The sequence below is a fragment of the Herpailurus yagouaroundi genome, unplaced genomic scaffold (assembly GCF_014898765.1).
Source record: "Herpailurus yagouaroundi ecotype Mexico unplaced genomic scaffold, PumYag 139, whole genome shotgun sequence".
In the NCBI taxonomy this organism is placed as follows: Eukaryota; Metazoa; Chordata; class Mammalia; order Carnivora; family Felidae; genus Herpailurus; species Herpailurus yagouaroundi.
In genome coordinates, this window is record NW_024412394.1 from 74,228,024 (window position 1) to 74,246,039 (window position 18,016).

General features: G+C 38.7%; 2 protein-coding genes across 9 annotated transcripts in view; one reads left to right on the plus strand and one right to left on the minus strand.

Annotated features, from left to right (window-relative positions):
* The window catches only part of RSPH4A (radial spoke head component 4A), a 41,554-nt gene that overhangs the window by 14,224 nt on the left and 9,314 nt on the right, over nt 1–18,016 (plus strand). The window contains exons 6-7 of one of the 4 annotated variants that reach the window (XM_040474456.1): nt 1,940–2,191; nt 2,399–2,445. In XM_040474456.1, coding sequence (XP_040330390.1) covers nt 1,940–2,180 — 241 coding nt within the window. In that variant the 3' untranslated portion in view covers nt 2,181–2,191; nt 2,399–2,445. Of the gene's footprint in view, nt 1–1,939; nt 2,192–2,398; nt 2,446–18,016 lie in introns of those variants that run through there. The other 3 variants (XM_040474457.1, XM_040474458.1, XM_040474459.1) reach the window with 3 other exon arrangements.
* The window catches only part of ZUP1 (zinc finger containing ubiquitin peptidase 1), a 33,007-nt gene continuing 19,845 nt past the window's right edge, over nt 4,855–18,016 (minus strand). For 4 of the 5 annotated variants that reach the window (XM_040474460.1, XM_040474461.1, XM_040474464.1 and 1 more), the window contains 3 exons: nt 10,283–10,434; nt 8,768–8,988; nt 4,855–5,098 (listed from right to left, as the gene is read on the minus strand). In XM_040474460.1, the coding sequence (XP_040330394.1) occupies nt 5,051–5,098; nt 8,768–8,988; nt 10,283–10,434 (421 nt within the window). In that variant the 3' untranslated portion in view covers nt 4,855–5,050. The remainder of the gene's footprint in view (nt 5,099–8,767; nt 8,989–10,282; nt 10,435–18,016) is intronic. The other variant, XM_040474462.1, reaches the window with a different exon arrangement.

The following is an 18,016-nucleotide window of genomic DNA, read 5'->3' on the forward strand; positions in this document are numbered from 1 at the left end:
TTCCTTCCTTCCTTCCTTCCTTCCTTCCTTCCTTCCTTCCTTCCTTCTTCCCTCCCTTACCTGCTTCTCCAGGTGAAGTACCAACGTGGGCTCAGGAGTTAGAGCAACCCCAGAGTAAGAGACAAGGCTGCCCTGAGTGGTTGTTCAGGGCAGTCATTCGCAATAACCAGGGGAGAGACCCAAGGCCAGGATGGGAGGGGGAAAGGGCATGGGGCAGTCCACCCAGAGTAGGGAGTAGGGAGAAGTGATACCCAGGAAGGTCCAGGCCATGAGCTAGATGTCATGTTCAGCACTTGCACCTACATCTTCCCCATGCGTTCTTATCACAACTGAGAAGAGAGGTCCGCATTTCACAGATTAGGAAACTGGGCTGGGATAAAGAGAGAACAAAAGGCTGGAGGCAGATGATGAAGTCCCCAGACTCCACAGTGGGTAAAATGTCGCTGTCCAGGATGAGCTTCCTCCTGTTGCCAAGATAACCATTTCCAGGGAGCCTACACCACTGCAGTCTGGTAAGCTATTTTCTCACCGGAGCTATTTTCTCACTGGTGTTCGTTTCTGGAGCTGTCTGGTGCCAGGAATGCTTGGTAAGGAGGAAGAGGGTTACTATGGCTTTAAATCATCTTGGCATGTCAAGTATGTGTGCCATAAGATTTATTCAGATAACATCTGTATTACACAGTGAAGCATCAAATTTAGAACATTAGAGTAACTCAGACTTCTGTCCTTTTAATTAACCCATTAGTGGAGCTAAAATATGGCTTTTATTCTATGATTAATAGACATACTCGTTTTCTAAGATTAATGGAGGTAATTCTATGCGGTGTTTAAATTAATCTCAACAGTTTTTGTTGGACATCTTGATAAAAAATAATTTAAAATATGTATTATTTAAACTATCACTTTCAAGAGAATCAGGATCAAAGAGGATACTCAATGTCCTTTTATTCCTCACCCAGAACATACACTTCCATTTGTCTTATGCTTCCATTTCTCACCTAAGAGCCCTCTGTCAGAAGCTCAGCTAAGCTGGAGAGACAGCTGAGCTGTCACATGTCAGAGATGCCATTAAAGCAACAAGTCCAAAATGAAAGAGTTAAGCTTGTGAACATTTACTGTGATAAGCAAGAGAAAACTCTGACTGTCCCTGTCCCATTTTCCCTTGTGGAATGGCACACTGATGGAAGATCAGTGGATCAGTGTATGTATGGGGGTCATCTCACTGAGGAGTCCCCAGATAGCAGGCTTCTGCAGTTTTTATGGCCTTGAAGGCCCAGGAAGCTGGTAGAGGGTGGAGGGAAGGGCTAGAAGTGAAGAAGTACTCAATACTAGTCTGGGTGGGGAGAAGTGTCCTTGAGGTATATCTCCTTCCCTAACCCCATAAGGAGGCCGTGGCAGAAGCACCTGAAGACCTCTGCTTAAGGCTTCAGATAAGACCTAGAATGAAGGCACCTGTGCTAGGAACTCAACCATGCAAAGAGCACGGCAGGCCAGATGGCCCAGAGTCCTTGACCACAGCTTCCCTTAGAGACATCGATGCACTGGCTGGGCATCAAGTCTGGTGTGGGAATGGCAGTCTTCCCCTGTGAGGCCTGTCAGGCAAAACTTGTAATTGCATACGGTTGGGCCTGAAAAATCACACACAGGTTTGTAACCAATCACAAGAAACCTCTGCCATACCAGCAACGTACTAGTTGTGGTCTAGGTGTAAAGTACAATGGGTTTGGTGGCCTCTTAATCCACTTAGGCAGTTTGGATCATAGTCATTTCCTGTGGGAGGAGAATCATTGAGGGGTATTTCATCTCTAGCACTTAAAATGTATTGTTTTAAAATTATGGGATTATGACCCTCTAAGGGTGATCGACTTTTAGAGAAGGAGCGATTTTCTTACCGAAAAATTATATAACAATCACCTACTTTCTTTTTTAAACTTTATAGAAAGTTTGAAAATTTCTACATAGGCTGGGGTCACAAATATAGTCCAGACAACTATACACCCCCAGCTCTACCACCAGTGTATCAAGAATACCCCAGTGGAGCAGAAACTACAGAAATGGATGATCCTACTGTGGAAGAAGAGCAGGCTTTCAGAGCTGCACAAGAAGCAGCTGTTCTTTCAGCTGAGGAAAATGAAGAAACTGAGGGAGACGAAGAGGAGGATGATTATGACCAAGAATAAAATTAGCCCAGGTTTGTGTAAAAGTGATCCACATATACCTTATGGGGAACCGATTTTATTTTATTTTATTTTATTATTTTATGTATTTTATTTTATTTTATTTTATTTTATTTTATTTTATATTTTTTATTATTTTATATTTTATTTATTTATTTTATTTTAATTTACTTTTATTTATTTAATTTTATTTATTAATGTAATTTATTTATTTATTTTAGAGAGAGAGCGAGCACAGAGAGGGGCAGAGAGAGCCAATCTTAAGCAGGTTCCACACTCAGCACAGAGTGCAGGGCTCAATCCCACAACCCTGGGATTATGACCTGAGCCGAAATCAAGAGTCAGACTTTCAACCCATCCAGGTGCCCCGGAACCTGTTTTACATACATAACTGTAGCATATAATTACATAAATATTGGCAACTATTATGGTGCAAAATGTCATTCCTTGAAAATGTCAAGTTTGGAATTTCATACGTGCAGCTATTAATATGTACTTGTAGAAGGAAGCTCAATGGATTTTCCGGAGGCTAGATGATATGTTCTTACATCACTGTTCTGATGACTACGGCTAATAGAGGCATGTGTATTCTTTAAAAAAAAAAAAAAAAAAAAAGTTTTAATTTCTAATATGGCAAACCTGGGAAGATGTAATCCACAATACCTTCTTGGTGGTCTTTAATATATTTTGTGTCAATGGGAACTGTGACCAAAAATATTGATAATCACTGAATTAAAGCATGTACTTTTAACCAGCCTGATACTATATGCAAATATTGCATATGTATGTATGTGTGGGGGGGGTTGGTTTTGTTTTGCTGGGGAGAGGATTTATAATTCTATCACCTGCCCAAAGACTGGGAACGCTCAAAATGTTAATACTTTTTGTTACTTCTTTAAAAAATGCTCTCAGTCTGACTCCTTTATCCTAAAAAAAATCGGTTTTATATGATCTGCACAGAGATGGCTAGCTGGGATATCCAAAGACTTAAGATTACTGTTTTTGTAGCACTGCATCTCTAAAACTAGTTATTATTTCCATTCCTAAAAATGTATTTTTAAGTCCTCTTTGTGCTGGACACTCTGAGATTACTTTTAAAAACTAGACATTGCTCCTGAAATCTTAGAGCTTCCATTCATCAAGGAAGGAAGTATAAAAAGAGAAATAGAAAATTAGAATAGGTTGCAACTTAGCAGCTACTGTGCAATAAATATCACAGGATACCACGGAACAGTGCTTCTTAAATCCTGTGACGTACCAATTTAAAAATTAAAATTCGACTCCAATGTCATTATTTTGGAAAATAAAATATCACAATTCTAATTTCTATAATTATCTTGTCAGAGTGCCAGTTCACAAAACACTGATCTATGCTTAAAAAAAAAAAAAACAACACTGCTATCAAACACTTGCAGGGTGCATTTAACCTGGATTTCAGCCATGAAGAAAGCACTCCCAAGAGGTGGACAACTAAGGGGAGAAGGGTCGTAGGTAGCATAAGCTATTTTTTTGGCAAAGGACTCTAGGCTGGAAGGAGTGGAACTTTGAGAGTGGTGAGAGACGAGTCTGGAGGTAAGCAGGGTCCAGATTGTTGGAATCCAGGAGCAATGAAGAGGACTCAGGTAGGAAGTGATAAAATCGCATCTATACTTTAGAACATTTGGCTTATATGTGGAAGACTAATACAGAATCAAGACTGGGAGACTAGTTAGGGGGTTATCACATTATCTAGATAAGAGGAAATGGTGGCATGAAACAGGATAAAGTAGAAGCCTGGTTACCAGTCTGAAGGACAGAATATTAGAATGGATGATTTCCAGAATTTTCCAATTGGCAATATTATTCATTCTTAGGAACGCAGCTTTTACTATTTGATGGAGTAGATGATATTTATAAAACTTCAAGTATGTTCTTTTTATTCATGGTGTTGCCTTTGGTTGTTGTTGTATAATATCCATTTTCTTATCTACCGTCCCATGGCATAGTCTCCTGCCAATCAGATGTGCCCTCTCTAGAATCTGAATTTTGTACAGAGACATTCTACCTTGGCTCCTAGACGGATTATTCTGCTGTAAATCTAGCCTCTAGAACTGCCTTTGTTCCAGCACAGTTTCTTAGTTACCTGTGTCTTCTCTGAGCTCTTGACAATCTTTCAGTGAATTCCCTTCTGCTCAAATTGGCTCTAGTAGGATGCCTGCTTGCAACCTTACTTGATACATCCAACATGAATCTGAAAGTTTCTTTCCTACAGGACACATTAAACACGAAGTTCCAATTCACAGTTGTATGGGTAAGGTATAAACATTTAACAAAAGCAAATCCCTCTGTTAAATATTAAGGTTATTTCTAAGTAATGAGCGGGGAATTTCATTATATATGTTTTACAAGAGAAGAGAGCAGAATGTTATAATGGAAAGAGCTTCAGCTTGGAAATGAGAAAGCCTGGGTTCACACCCTGGATTACAACATTTTCTTGGGCAAATTACTAACCTTACAGACATTCAGCTTCCTCACAGGACTAACGGAATTTGTCTCACAGAACTATTTTGAAGATTAAACTAATTAATACATGGAACATACTAAGAATACCTAACACCACTAAGGACCTAATAAATATTACATATGACTATCATACAAAACCAGTTTCTAAAATACGGATAAGAGAGGAAACACAGAATTCATAATGCAAATGAAATAGTTTATTGAAATAATTACTGAACAATGAGGTACTCAAGGTATGATTTAGACATTTTATAAATTAAATTACAAGTTGAGTATTTAGAGAATTCAGACTCATAAGTTGTATTAGGGAGTTTAGTACCTCGATTTGGAAAATAAAGTAAAATTCCATAGTCACTGACATGCTTAATTCTTCAAGGAATCTTCTCAGCTGTAAAGACTTGAGATGCTTGTCTCCTGGCCTTGAAAAGGAATTTTAAAAAACTGTTAATTTTAAGCAAGAAGTCCATTATTTAGAATACATATTATTTATCGAACATAAAAAATAAAATCTGGAAATTTTTTCAAGATAATGAAAATTCCTTAAGAAAACTTACAACTTCAAACTTAGGTGATTAGGGATAAACATTTTTAAAGCCAGGCAAAAAAAGAAATTAAACAAAAATACCAGATGAAGACAAAACAGAAAGTAAAAAGAAAATGTCACTATTTTAAGGAATAAGGAGTCAAAAGTAAAAATGCAGGGCCCCTGGGTGGCTCAGTCGGTTAAATGTTCAACTTCAGCTCAGGTCATGATCTCATGGTCTGTGAGTTTGAGCCCCGTGTTGGGCTCTGTGCTGACAGCTCAGAGCCTGGAGCCTGCTTCAGATTCTGTGCCTCCCTCTCTCTGCCCCTCCCCGACTCACATTCTGCCTCTCTCTCTTTCTCTCTCTCTCAAAAATAAATAAACATAAAAAAAACTATATTTTTTAAGTAAAAATGCTGGCTCACAGAAAGAGACATGTATAAACAGATAAAGAAATTATCTCTAAACGTGTTCTATCTTCAGAACTTGAGTTACATCAAGGCTAATTTACCAAGCTAATTTAAAACAAAGTTAAATCTAGAGTGCAAGGATTACACAATGGAAAACAAAGAATGCAGTGATGTAATTTAACCACAATGTATCAAAATATGAAAAGAATTGAGGAACATGGCTATTAAATAGATTTGTATGCATTACTGAACTGAAATGCATTAGAAGTTATTTTCTAACATAACTGCTTTTACCTAAACAAGTACTTGAACATCTACAACAGTTTGGAATTATTAGATACTCAAAATATGGTAGGAATGTATAAGGTAATTATAAGACAGCTGCCAGGATAAAACAAATTTTTGTGAAACTTGATTCCTCTCCTTGAGTAAGAGCTGCATGATTATTACAATATTGTAATTAATTAAACTCCAAATATGAAGAACAAAACATAAAATTCAGTTACAAACATCTACATTTTGGAATATTTTAAAATACTAAATTTGTTCTGAAATTCCTACAATTAAAATCATAGTTCTCACTTAGGGAAAAGACGTTTTAAAATGAGCTATAAAAAAACAAAAACAAACATGAAATAAAAGTAAAGTCATTAATGTGCCCTTAAGGTGCAGGTTTCTACCTGGTGATATCCAGATCAATCAGTATACCAGTGTTTGCTGTCTTCCTAGAGTGTATAAAAGCACTGTTAAAAATGACAGAATAACTAACTGTAAGACACAGTGATTAAAAAAAAAAAAAAAAGGAAGAAACAAAAACATAGGCTTGAAAGCAACATGCAAAAACGTTTATTGATTTTTTTTTTATTTTTCAAAAATAGTATCCTAGGGGCACCTGGGTGGCGCAGTCGGTTAAGCGTCCGACTTCAGCCAGGTCACGATCTCGCGGTCCGTGAGTTTGAGCCCCGCATCAGGCTCTGGGCTGATGGCTCAGAGCCTGGAGCCTGTTTCCGATTCTGTGTCTCCCTCTCTCTCTGCCCCTCCCCCGTTCATGCTCTGTCTCTCTCTGTCCCAAAAATAAATAAACGTTGGAAAAAAAAAAAAATTAAAAAAAAAATAGTATCCTATGTTTTCAACATGAAAGTGAATTGTTCACGCATAAGCTTAATTAGCAAACATGAAAATGATAAGACTTTGTATTCTTACAGAAGAAGCAATATAGGGCAGGACTCTGGATGTAAATGGACTGAATCGGAATCCTGCCTCCTGTCACTTAGCAGCTGCGTGACTTTAGAAGTATAACAACTTTTCTGAGCATAAACATCCTCATTTGTAAAATGGAAATAATAGTGCCTACTCTATAGAGCAGTCATACAGCTATTAGTTAATATATGTGTAAAGTGCTTATGATGGTGCCCAGCATAAAATAAGCATTATAAAGTGTTGCTTTATTAAAATTACAATTATATCATATTATCATTTCTTCTCTATCTGGCACTGTTGCACATAGTCAGCCAAGTTCTAATTCTTTCGGTTAACAGCTACTCCCCATGACTCACAAAAAAAAAAAAAAAAAAAAGGAATAGAGGAGCAGTAGCAAATGTACATTTTTAGTATTCTAATATTACTACTGTCTCAGTTTTCAAAACAAGAAAGTTAACAGCTAACTAAAGTGTTCAGCCAGGCTCCGTGATAATATTTAACACGAAACCTATGCTTTCAAAAAAGTTATCTGTGTATTGATTATCAAGCATTTTTGTATTTTATAATGCTTAAAATTAAGCAAAATAAACTCTTAACTATAGAGAACAAACAGATGGTTACCAGAGGGGAAGTGGGTGGGATACATGATGGGGATTAAGAGTACACTCATCTTGATGGGCACTGAATAATGTATAGAATTGTTTTATCACTATATTGTACACCTGAAACTAATATAACACTGTATGTTTACTGGAATTAAGACAAACCCAGTATGTTTACTGGATTTAAGAAGTCATAAATAAATAAATAAATAAAATTTGTTAATCTCTAACTTTATGCAGCCAAATTTATGACAGGGTGAAAAAAATGAATGCAATTTTGGCATTTAAGTCACTGCAAAGAAACCTTTAAGATATCATAATTAAATGGAAGAACCTCTTAAAACAATCTTAGCCTTTATATCCCAAGTTGTGAGCCTGAAAAGATTGCTCTAGTTCTCTCATTTCAAGCAATTTCAGTCCTTCCTCCCATAATCCTGTTACTCTTCATAAATGCTCTTCTCTAGTCATCTCTTATCTCCTCAGAGGGAAACAAATCTATGTGGAGTACTCTAATAGGAACATTTTTTTTTTTCTTTTAAGATTCTGGGAACTGTGCATTTTCTAGACTTGATATGCCACAACATAGCTTCAGTTTATACCAAGTGGAGGAGGGTTTTCAGTCTCTAGAAATTCTTCTATAATGTACCAGTCAACACTTAACTTGTAAGGGATAAAGAGGCAACTGTACTGAAGTTGAATTCTAGAACTGTGTATTATCCAGTAAGTCCAAGTGCATAAAACAGAGCCTTAAGAATCACAAGAATCACATTTAATGAACAATAATTATATTAAGACCAATATACATTAGGTCTTCTTGGAATAAGTTAGGTTTCCTTAGACCATATATGTTGCCACTTTCATTACTAGTCTGACATTAACAATTACATATTATATAATTAAATATTTTTATGAAGCTCTGAGTAAAGTATTGGAAAGTCATTAGGTAGGGCGCCTGGGTGGCTCAGTTGGTTAAGCATCTGACTTCGGCTCAGGTCATGATCTCACAGTTCGTGAGTTTGAGTCCCACATCAGGTGAGCACAAGCCCTGCTTCGGGTGAGGCCCATTTCTCTCTCTCCCTCTCTGCCCCTCGTAGGATTCTCTCTGTCCCTTGCTCACTTGTGCCCTCTCCCTCTCAAAAAAAAAAAAAAAAAAAGTAAAAAAAGTCATTAGGTAGCATTTGAAATTTAAAGATGCCCACTCCAGAAATTAAATGATAGAAAACCAATATATCTTTGCCAACTTAGTAATGCAGAATGAGATACAAAGGGATAACACTGATTTTAACTAAAAAATTTAAACTCCTGAAAGTTCAACTTGTTAAGCATCACATAATCAAATATTGAGATACTTACAACTTTCTCCTCTGAAGAAAGAACACCCTCTACTGCCACTATCTGGTATTGCTTATGTTTTAAATTTCCTACAAATTTCCGAAGTTGCTTGAGATTGCTAGCCTCCATGTCTTGCTTTAATAGTTTCTGCATTTCTCGAGAAGGACATCCAGGATCAAATATTAGTAAACATAATGTTCGGTTTTTTCTCTCTTCAATTCCAACAACTGTTCGACTATGACCTATCAAAAAATAAAATAACAGCTATATATATGTGTGTGTGTGTGTGTCATAACTATATCTATATGTATAGACATAAGTTACTACATACACACACTATATTATATACTCTCTGTATGTAGTGTGTGCACACGTGTGTTTTGAATATAAATACTGCCAGTCCCTCTGACTGTAGGTATTTGAGCTCTCTCACTCTGAAGACACAATAGTTTTAGTTCTATTTCCTAACCTTCAGTTTTGTCTTGTTCAACTTTTGTTTTCTAAAGGCTTCATTACAAAAAATTCTGTCTACTGTGCCATATATTTTAGTTTTTCTTTCCTAATCCCTTGATCCTTCTTATTCAAATGATCTCAGATGAAAGCATTTGAAAACTACCTACCATGGAACAAAACGTCTCATGATTCCAAAAGGTCAACAAAAATAAATTTATATACTAGAATTTCAATGGAGAGGGTTTGATCTTTACAGCTTATATTCCTAAATGGTGAAGTCCTCAACATTTACTTCTCCTATTCCTATTGATTCAAATCACCCATTCAACAAAATTTACCAACTATCCATGTGCTAGGCACTATTCCAGGAAGTTAGCTTTACAGAAGCAAACAGAACATTCCTGCCTTTGTGGAGTTTAGATCCTAAAATGAGGAAATATCCTATAAACAAGTTAAATAAGTAAGCATATATTGTGTTAGATACAAAAAAATAAAGCAGGGAAGAAACACAAAAAATACTAATGGTGAGGGTTTGAGAAAACAAGATAGAATTTTAAATACAAGGTGATCAGGGAAGGACTCACTGAAGCGACAGAGGTGAAGACCTGAAAGAAGTAAGGGATAAATAAGAAAGGAAGAGGGGCGCCTGGGTGGTGCAGTCGGTTAAGCGTCCGACTTCAGCCAGGTCACGATCTCGCGGTCCGTGAGTTCGAGCCCCGCGTCGGGCTCTGGGCTGATGGCTCAGAGCCTGGAGCCTGTTTCCGATTCTGTGTCTCCCTCTCTCTCTCTGCCCCTCCCCCGTTCATGCTCTGTCTCTCTCTGTCCCAAAAATAAATAAACGTTGAAAAAAAAAAAAAAAAAGAAAGAGTGAAACAGGTGGCCCAGAATATGCCAGGGATAGCACCCTTCGTTACCCAGAAAGGTACTATAATGATAATGTGGCTCTGAAAATCAGACTAAGGTCACAATACTCTCCCCCTCCCCATTATCATAATCTTAACCTGTCCTAAAGCAAAAGCCAATTAGTTGTCCTATAAAGGTATTATCTTATAAGTTACACTTACTATCTAGTGTTATACCAACCTTGATGCTGAAGATAGATAGGTGGCTTAGATGTACACACTACTTTTGGACTCCCTTCTCTCTCTGAAGAATAATAGTTCAATATCCATTCAAATAAACGAGGATGTGTACCCAAAGGGCCAGTTGACTTATGAAAATCAACAATGTGGCACCTATAAAAAATTGACAAAATGGATTATTTGGAGAATATTTTTTATTTTTTATTATTATTTTTTCCAGTATATGAAGTTTATTGTCAAATTGGTGTCCATACAACACCCAGTGCTCATCCCAAAAGGTGCCCTCCTCAATACCCATCACCCACCCTCCCCTCCCCCCCTCCTCCCATCAACCCTCAGTTTGTTCTCAGTTTTTAAGAGTCTCTTATGCTTTGGCTCTCTTCCACTCTAACCTCTTTTTTTTTTTTTCTTTCCCCTCCCCCATGGGTTTCTGTTAAGTTTCTCAGGATCCACATAAGAGTGAAACCATATGGTATCTGTCTTTCTCTGTATGGCTTATTTCACTTAGCATAACACTGGAGAATATTTTTTAAAACATTTTCATCAATGGAGTTATCAAATACAAAAAAAAGTTTGAATTTAGAACTAATTTGATCTCATCAGTATTTTCCTAAGAAGAAAATGAATATAAATTTTATTGTCATTTTATGAATAATTATTTAAATAACTTCATAATAAGGTTGATGACTGATCTAAAAGTTACAAACCTTTTCTGACATAGAAATCTCCATGAATAGTAAATAAGGACCATATTTGGTTTTTAAAAGTCCTCTTCATATAACTTGAGACACAACTTTCATTCTAAAGTCTCTAACCTGATGATCAATTAGAAGCTGACTTCTAATTTTAATTCTGCAATAGCCATTTACATGTGTCAAAAAGACCCTGAACATTTTTCCTGTTGGCTCTCACAAATTCCAATAATAGACAAGAAATAATACCTGGAAAGATCTCAGAAAAACCCTGCATGTGCTCCCATCTGTACACCCACCCATCCCCTATTTGGCACTAGACCACAGTGGTATCCCTTCCACAAGAGAAAGTCAACCTTGAGTAAACAAAATTATTTTAACTAGAAGCACTGTTGACATTTCTCATCAATTATTTTCAAAAGGTCAGGTATAACCAAAAGCAATTACAAGCTTTACTGTCATTTTAAAGTATAGCACGGATACCCTGTCCTTGTCTTTCCTAACAATAAAATCTCCAAATACACCAAAACTATAATGGTTGCTATCTTTAGCCTTAGCAAGTTTTGTGTTGGTAACTTTCAACTGATTACTACTGAGTTTCAAATGCTGAAATGAATTTCTGGATAAACTGTTAAAAAGTAGGTACAGGGTTTTTGGGTTAGAAAATTGACATGTTTAGATTTAGAATTTGAATAGTGCCCTATAGAATATAATTCATAAACAGGAAAAGGAAGACATTTAAACAAGTAGTAAACAAATGCAGAGAAGGGCATCGAAAAGGCTTTACTCAAAGATTAAATTATTTCAGTCACCCCGAAAAAAGCTGGATATATCAGGTATTTTAGACAGAAATTTTCCTTTCCTTAAACCTGATTTAAAACTCAGTACATGACATATACATAACCTGAAAGTGTGAAAAGACTGGCAAGAAGAAAAAAAGAAAAATAAATAAATTTAGAGGGCATTAAAATCGTCCTTTTGATTTAAAAAATTCAAGAAAGTCATTATACGAAGTTTTCCTCCTTAAAAGTTAAGAAATATTTTTTACTGATTAATTGATTAATCTAATCAATTAATATGATAGAAATGATGTAAAGCGGAAGATGGCGGCGTAGGAGGACGCTGGGCTCACCGCGCGTCCTGCTGATCACTTAGATTCCACCTACACCTGCCTAAATAACCCAGAAAACCACCAGAGGATTAGCAGAACGGAGTCGCCGGAGCCAAGCGCAGACGAGAGGCCCACGGAAGAGGGTAGGAAGTGCGGCGAGGCGGAGCGCGCTCCACGGACTGGCGGGAGGGAGCCGGGGCGGAAGGGCGGCTCGCCGGCCAAGCAGAGCCCCCAAGTCTGGCTTGCAAAAAGCGGAGGGGCCTGACGGACTGTGTTCCGACAGCAAGCGCGACTTAGCGGCTGGGAGGTCATAAGTTAACAGCTCTGCGCAGAAAGCGGGAAGGCTGGAGGACAAAGGGAAGGAAAGCTGCTGAGCCCCCCGACGACAGAGCTCAGTTTGGTGGGGAACAAAGGCGCTCGCCAGCGCCATCTTCCCCGCCCATCCCCCAGCCAAAATCCCAAAGAGAACCAGTTCCTGCCAGGGAACTTGCTCGCTCCGCGCAAACACCCAACTCTGCGCTTCTGCAGAGCCAAACCTCCGGCAGCGGATCTGACTCCCTGCTGCTGCCACAGGGCCCCTCCTGAAGTGGATCACCTAAGGAGAAGCAAGCTAAGCCTGCCCCTCCTGCCCCTGTGCACCTTGCCTACCCACCCCAGCTAAGACGCCAGATCCCCAGCATCACAAGCCTGGCAGTGTGCAAGTAGCCCAGACAGGCCACCCCACCCCACAGTGAATCCCGCCCCTAGGAGAGGGGAAGAGAAGGCACGCACCAGTCTGACTGTGGCCCCAGCGGTGGGCTGGGGGCAGACATCAGGTCTGACTGCGGCTCCGCCCACCAACTCCAGTTATACACCGCAGCACAGGGGAAGTGCCCTGCAGGTCCTCACCACGCCAGGGACTATCCAAAATGACCAAGCGGAAGAATTCCCCTCAGAAGAATCTCCAGGAAATAACAACAGCTAATGAGCTGATCAAAAAGGATTTAAATAATATAACAGAAAGTGAATTTAGAATAATAGTCATAAAATTAATCGCTGGGCTTGAAAACAGTATAGCTGACAGCAGAGAATCTCTTGCTACAGAGATCAAGGGACTAAGGAACAGTCACGAGGAGCTGAAAAACGCTTTAAATGAAATGCATAACAAAATGGAAACCACCACAGCTCGGATTGAAGAGGCAGAGGAGAGAATAGGTGAACTAGAAGATAAAGTTATGGAAAAAGAGGGAGCTGAGAAAAAGAGAGATAAAAAAATCCAGGAGTATGAGGGGAAAATTAGAGAAGTAAATGATACACTAAAAAGAAATAATATACGCATCATTGGTATCCCAGAGGAGGAAGAGAGAGGGAAAGGTGCTGAAGGGGTACTTGAAGATATAATAGCTGAGAACTTCCCTGAAGTGGGGAAGGAAAAAGGCATTGAAATCCAAGAGGCACAGAGAACTCCCTTCAGACGGAACTTGAATCGATCTTCTGCACGACATATCATAGTGAAACTGGCAAAATACAAGGATAAAGAGAAAATTCTGAAAGCAGCAAGGGGTAAACGTGCCCTCACATATAAAGGGAGACCTATAAGACTCGTGACTGATCTCTCTTTTGAAACTTGGCAGGCCAGAAAGAGTTGGCACGAGATTTTCAGTGTGCTAGACAGAAAAAATATGCAGCCGAGAATCCTTTATCCAGCAAGCCTGTCATTTAGAATAGAAGGAGAGATAAAGGTCTTCCCAAACAAACAAAAACTGAAGGAATTTGTCACCACTAAACCAGCCCTACAAGAGATCCTAAGGGGGACCCTGTGAGACAAAGTACCAGAGACATCACTACAAGCATAAAACATACAGACATCACAATGACTCTAAACCCATATCTTTCTATAATAACACTGAATGTAAATGGATTAAATGCGCCAACCAAAAGACATAGGGTATCAGAATGGATAAAAAAACAAGACCCATCTATTTGCTGTCTACAAGAGACTCATTTTAGACCTGAGGACACCTTTCGATTGAGAGTGAGGGGATGGAGAACTATTTATCATGCTACTGGAAGCCAAAAGAAAGCTGGAGTAGCCATACTTATATCAGACAAACTAGACTTTCAATTAAAGGCTGTAACAAGAGATGAAGAAGGACATTATATAATAGTGACAGGGTCTATCCATCAGGAAGAGCTAACAATTATAAATGTCTATGCGCCGAATACCGGAGCGCCCAAATATATAAAACAATTACTCATAAACACAAGCAACCTTATTGATAAGAATGTGGTAATTGCAGGGGACTTTAACACCCCACTTACAGAAATGGATAGATCATCTAGACACACGGTCAATAAAGAAACAAGGGCCCTGAATGAGACATTGGATCAGATGGACTTGACAGATATATTTAGAACTCTGCATCCCAAAGCAACAGAATATACTTTCTTCTCGAGTGCACATGGAACATTCTCCAAGATAGATCATATACTGGGTCACAAAACAGCCCTTCATAAGTTTACAAGAATTGAAATCATACCATGCATACTTTCAGACCACAATGCTATGAAGCTTGAAATCAACCACAGAAAAAAGTCTGGAAAACCTCCAAAAGCATGGAGGTTAAAGAACACCCTACTAACGAATGAGTGGGTCAACCAGGCAATTCGAGAAGAAATTAAAAAATATATGGAAACAAACGAAAATGAAAATACAACAATCCAAACGCTTTGGGACGCAGCGAAGGCAGTCCTGAGAGGAAAATACATTGCAATCCAGGCCTATCTCAAGAAACAAGAAAAATCCCAAATACAAAATCTAACAGCACACCTAAAGGAAATAGAAGCACAACAGCAAAGGCAGCCTAAACCCAGCAGAAGAAGAGAAATAATAAAGATCAGAGCAGAAATAAACAATATAGAATCTAAAAAAACTGTAGAGCAGATCAACGAAACCAAGAGTTGGTTTTTTGAAAAAATAAACAAAATTGACAAACCTCTAGCCAGGCTTCTCAAAAAGAAACGGGAGATGACCCAAATAGATAAAATCATGAATGAAAATGGAATTATTACAACCAATCCCTCAGAGATACAAACAATTATCAGGGAATACTATGAAAAATTATATGGCAACAAATTGGACAACCTGGAAGAAATGGACAAATTCCTGAACACCCACACTCTTCCAAAACTCAATCAGGAGGAAATAGAAAGCTTGACCAGACCCATCACCAGCGAAGAAATTGAATCGGTTATCAAAAATCTCCCAACAAATAAGAGTCCAGGACCAGATGGCTTCCCAGGGGAGTTCTACCAGACGTTTAAAGCAGAGATAATACCTATCCTTCTCAAGCTATTCCAAGAAATAGAAAGGGAAGGAAAACTTCCAGACTCATTCTATGAAGCCAGTATTACTTTGATTCCTAAACCAGACAGAGACCCAGTAAAAAAAGAGAACTACAGGCCAATATCCCTGATGAATACGGATGCCAAAATTCTCAATAAGATACTAGCAAATCGAATTCAACGGCATATAAAAAGAATTGTTCACCATGATCAAGTGGGATTCATTCCTGGGATGCAGGGCTGGTTCAACATTCGCAAATCAATCAACGTGATACATCACATTAACAAAAAAAAAGAGAAAAACCATATGACCCTGTCAATCGATGCAGAAAAGGCCTTTGATAAAATCCAGCACCCTTTCTTAATAAAAACCCTTGAGAAAGTCGGGTTAGAAGGAACATACTTAAAGATCATAAAAGCCATTTATGAAAAGCCCACAGCTAACATCATCCTCAACGGGGAAAAACTGAGAGCTTTTTCCCTGAGATCAGGAACACGACAGGGATGCCCACTCTCACCGCTGTTGTTTAACATAGTGCTGGAAGTTCTAGCATCAGCAATCAGACAACAAAAGGAAATCAAAGGCATCCAAATTGGCAAAGATGAAGTCAAGCTTTCGCTTTTTGCAGATGACATGATATTATACATGGAAAATCCGACAGACTCCACCAAAAGTCTGCTAGAACTGATACATGAATTCAGCAAAGTTGCAGGATACAAAATCAATGTACAGAAATCAGTTGCATTCTTATACACTAACAATGAAGCAACAGAAAGACAAATAAGGAAACTGATCCCATTCACAATTGCACCAAGAAGCATAAAATACCTAGGAATAAATCTAACCAAAGATGTAAAGGATCTGTATGCTGAAAACTATCGAAAGCTTATGAAGGTAATTGAAGAAGATTTAAAGAAATGGAAAGACATTCCCTGCTCATGGATTGGAAGAATAAATATTGTCAAAATGTCAATACTACCCAAAGCTATCTACACATTCAATGCAATCCCAATCAAAATTGCACCAGCATTCTTCTCGAAACTAGAACAAGCAATCCTAAAATTCATATGGAACCACAAAAGGCCCCGAATAGCCAAAGTAATGTTGAAGAAGAAGACCAAAGCAGGAGGCATCACAATCCCAGACTTTAGCCTCTACTACAAAGCTGTCATCATCAAGACAGCATGGTATTGGCACAAAAACAGACACATAGACCAATGGAATAGAATAGAAACCCCAGAACTAGACCCACAAACGTATGGCCAACTCATCTTTGACAAAGCAGGAAAGAACATCCAATGGAAAAAAGACAGTCTCTTTAACAAATGGTGCTGGGAGAACTGGACAGCAACATGCAGAAGGTTGAAACTAGACCACTTTCTCACACCATTCACAAAAATCAACTCCAAATGGATAAAGGACCTGAATGTGAGACAGGAAACCATCAAAACCCTAGAGGAGAAAGCAGGAAAAGACCTCTCTGACCTCAGCCGTAGCAATCTCTTACTCGACACATCCCCAAAGGCAAGGGAATTAAAAGCAAAAGTGAATTACTGGGACCTTATGAAGATAAAAACCTTCTGCACAGCAAAGGAAACAACCAACAAAACGAAAAGGCAACCAACGGAATGGGAAAAGATATTTGCAAATGACATATCGGACAAAGGGCTAGTATCCAAAATCTATAAAGAGCTCACCAAACTCCACACCCGAAAAGCAAATAACCCAGTGAAGAAATGGGCAGAAAACATGAATAGACAGTTCTCTAAAGAAGACATCCGGATGGCCAACAGGCACATGAAAAGATGTTCAGCGTCGCTCCTTATCAGGGAAATACAAATCAAAACCACACTCAGGTATCACCTCACGCCAGTCAGAGTGGCCAAAATGAACAAATCAGGAGACTATAGATGCTGGAGAGGATGTGGAGAAATGGGAACCCTCTTGCACTGTTGGTGGGAATGCAAATTGGTGCAGCCGCTCTGGAAAGCAGTGTGGAGGTTCCTCAGAAAATTAAAAATAGACCTACCCTATGACCCAGCAATAGCACTGCTAGGAATTTATCCAAGGGACACAGGAGTACTGATGCATAGGGGCACTTGTACCCCAATGTTCATAGCAGCACTCTCAACAATAGCCAAATTATGGAAAGAGCCTAAATGTCCATCAACTGATGAATGGATAAAGAAATTGTGGTTTATATACACTATGGAATACTACGTGGCAATGAGAAAAAATGAAATATGGCCTTTTGTAGCAACGTGGATGGAACTGGAGAGTGTGATGCTAAGTGAAATAAGCCATACAGAGAAAGACAGATACCATATGGTTTCACTCTTATGTGGATCCTGAGAAACTTAACAGGAACCCATGGGGGAGGGGAAGGAAAAAAAAAAAAAAGAGGTTAGAGTGGGAGAGAGCCAAAGCATAAGAGACTGTTGAGAACTGAGAGCAAACTGAGGGTTGATGGGGGGTGGGAGGGAGGAGAGGGTGGGTGATGGGTATTGAGGAGGGCACCTTTTGGGATGAGCACTGGGTGTTGTATGGAAACCAATTTGACAATAAATTTCATATATAAATAAAAAAAAAGAGAGAATTACTACATCA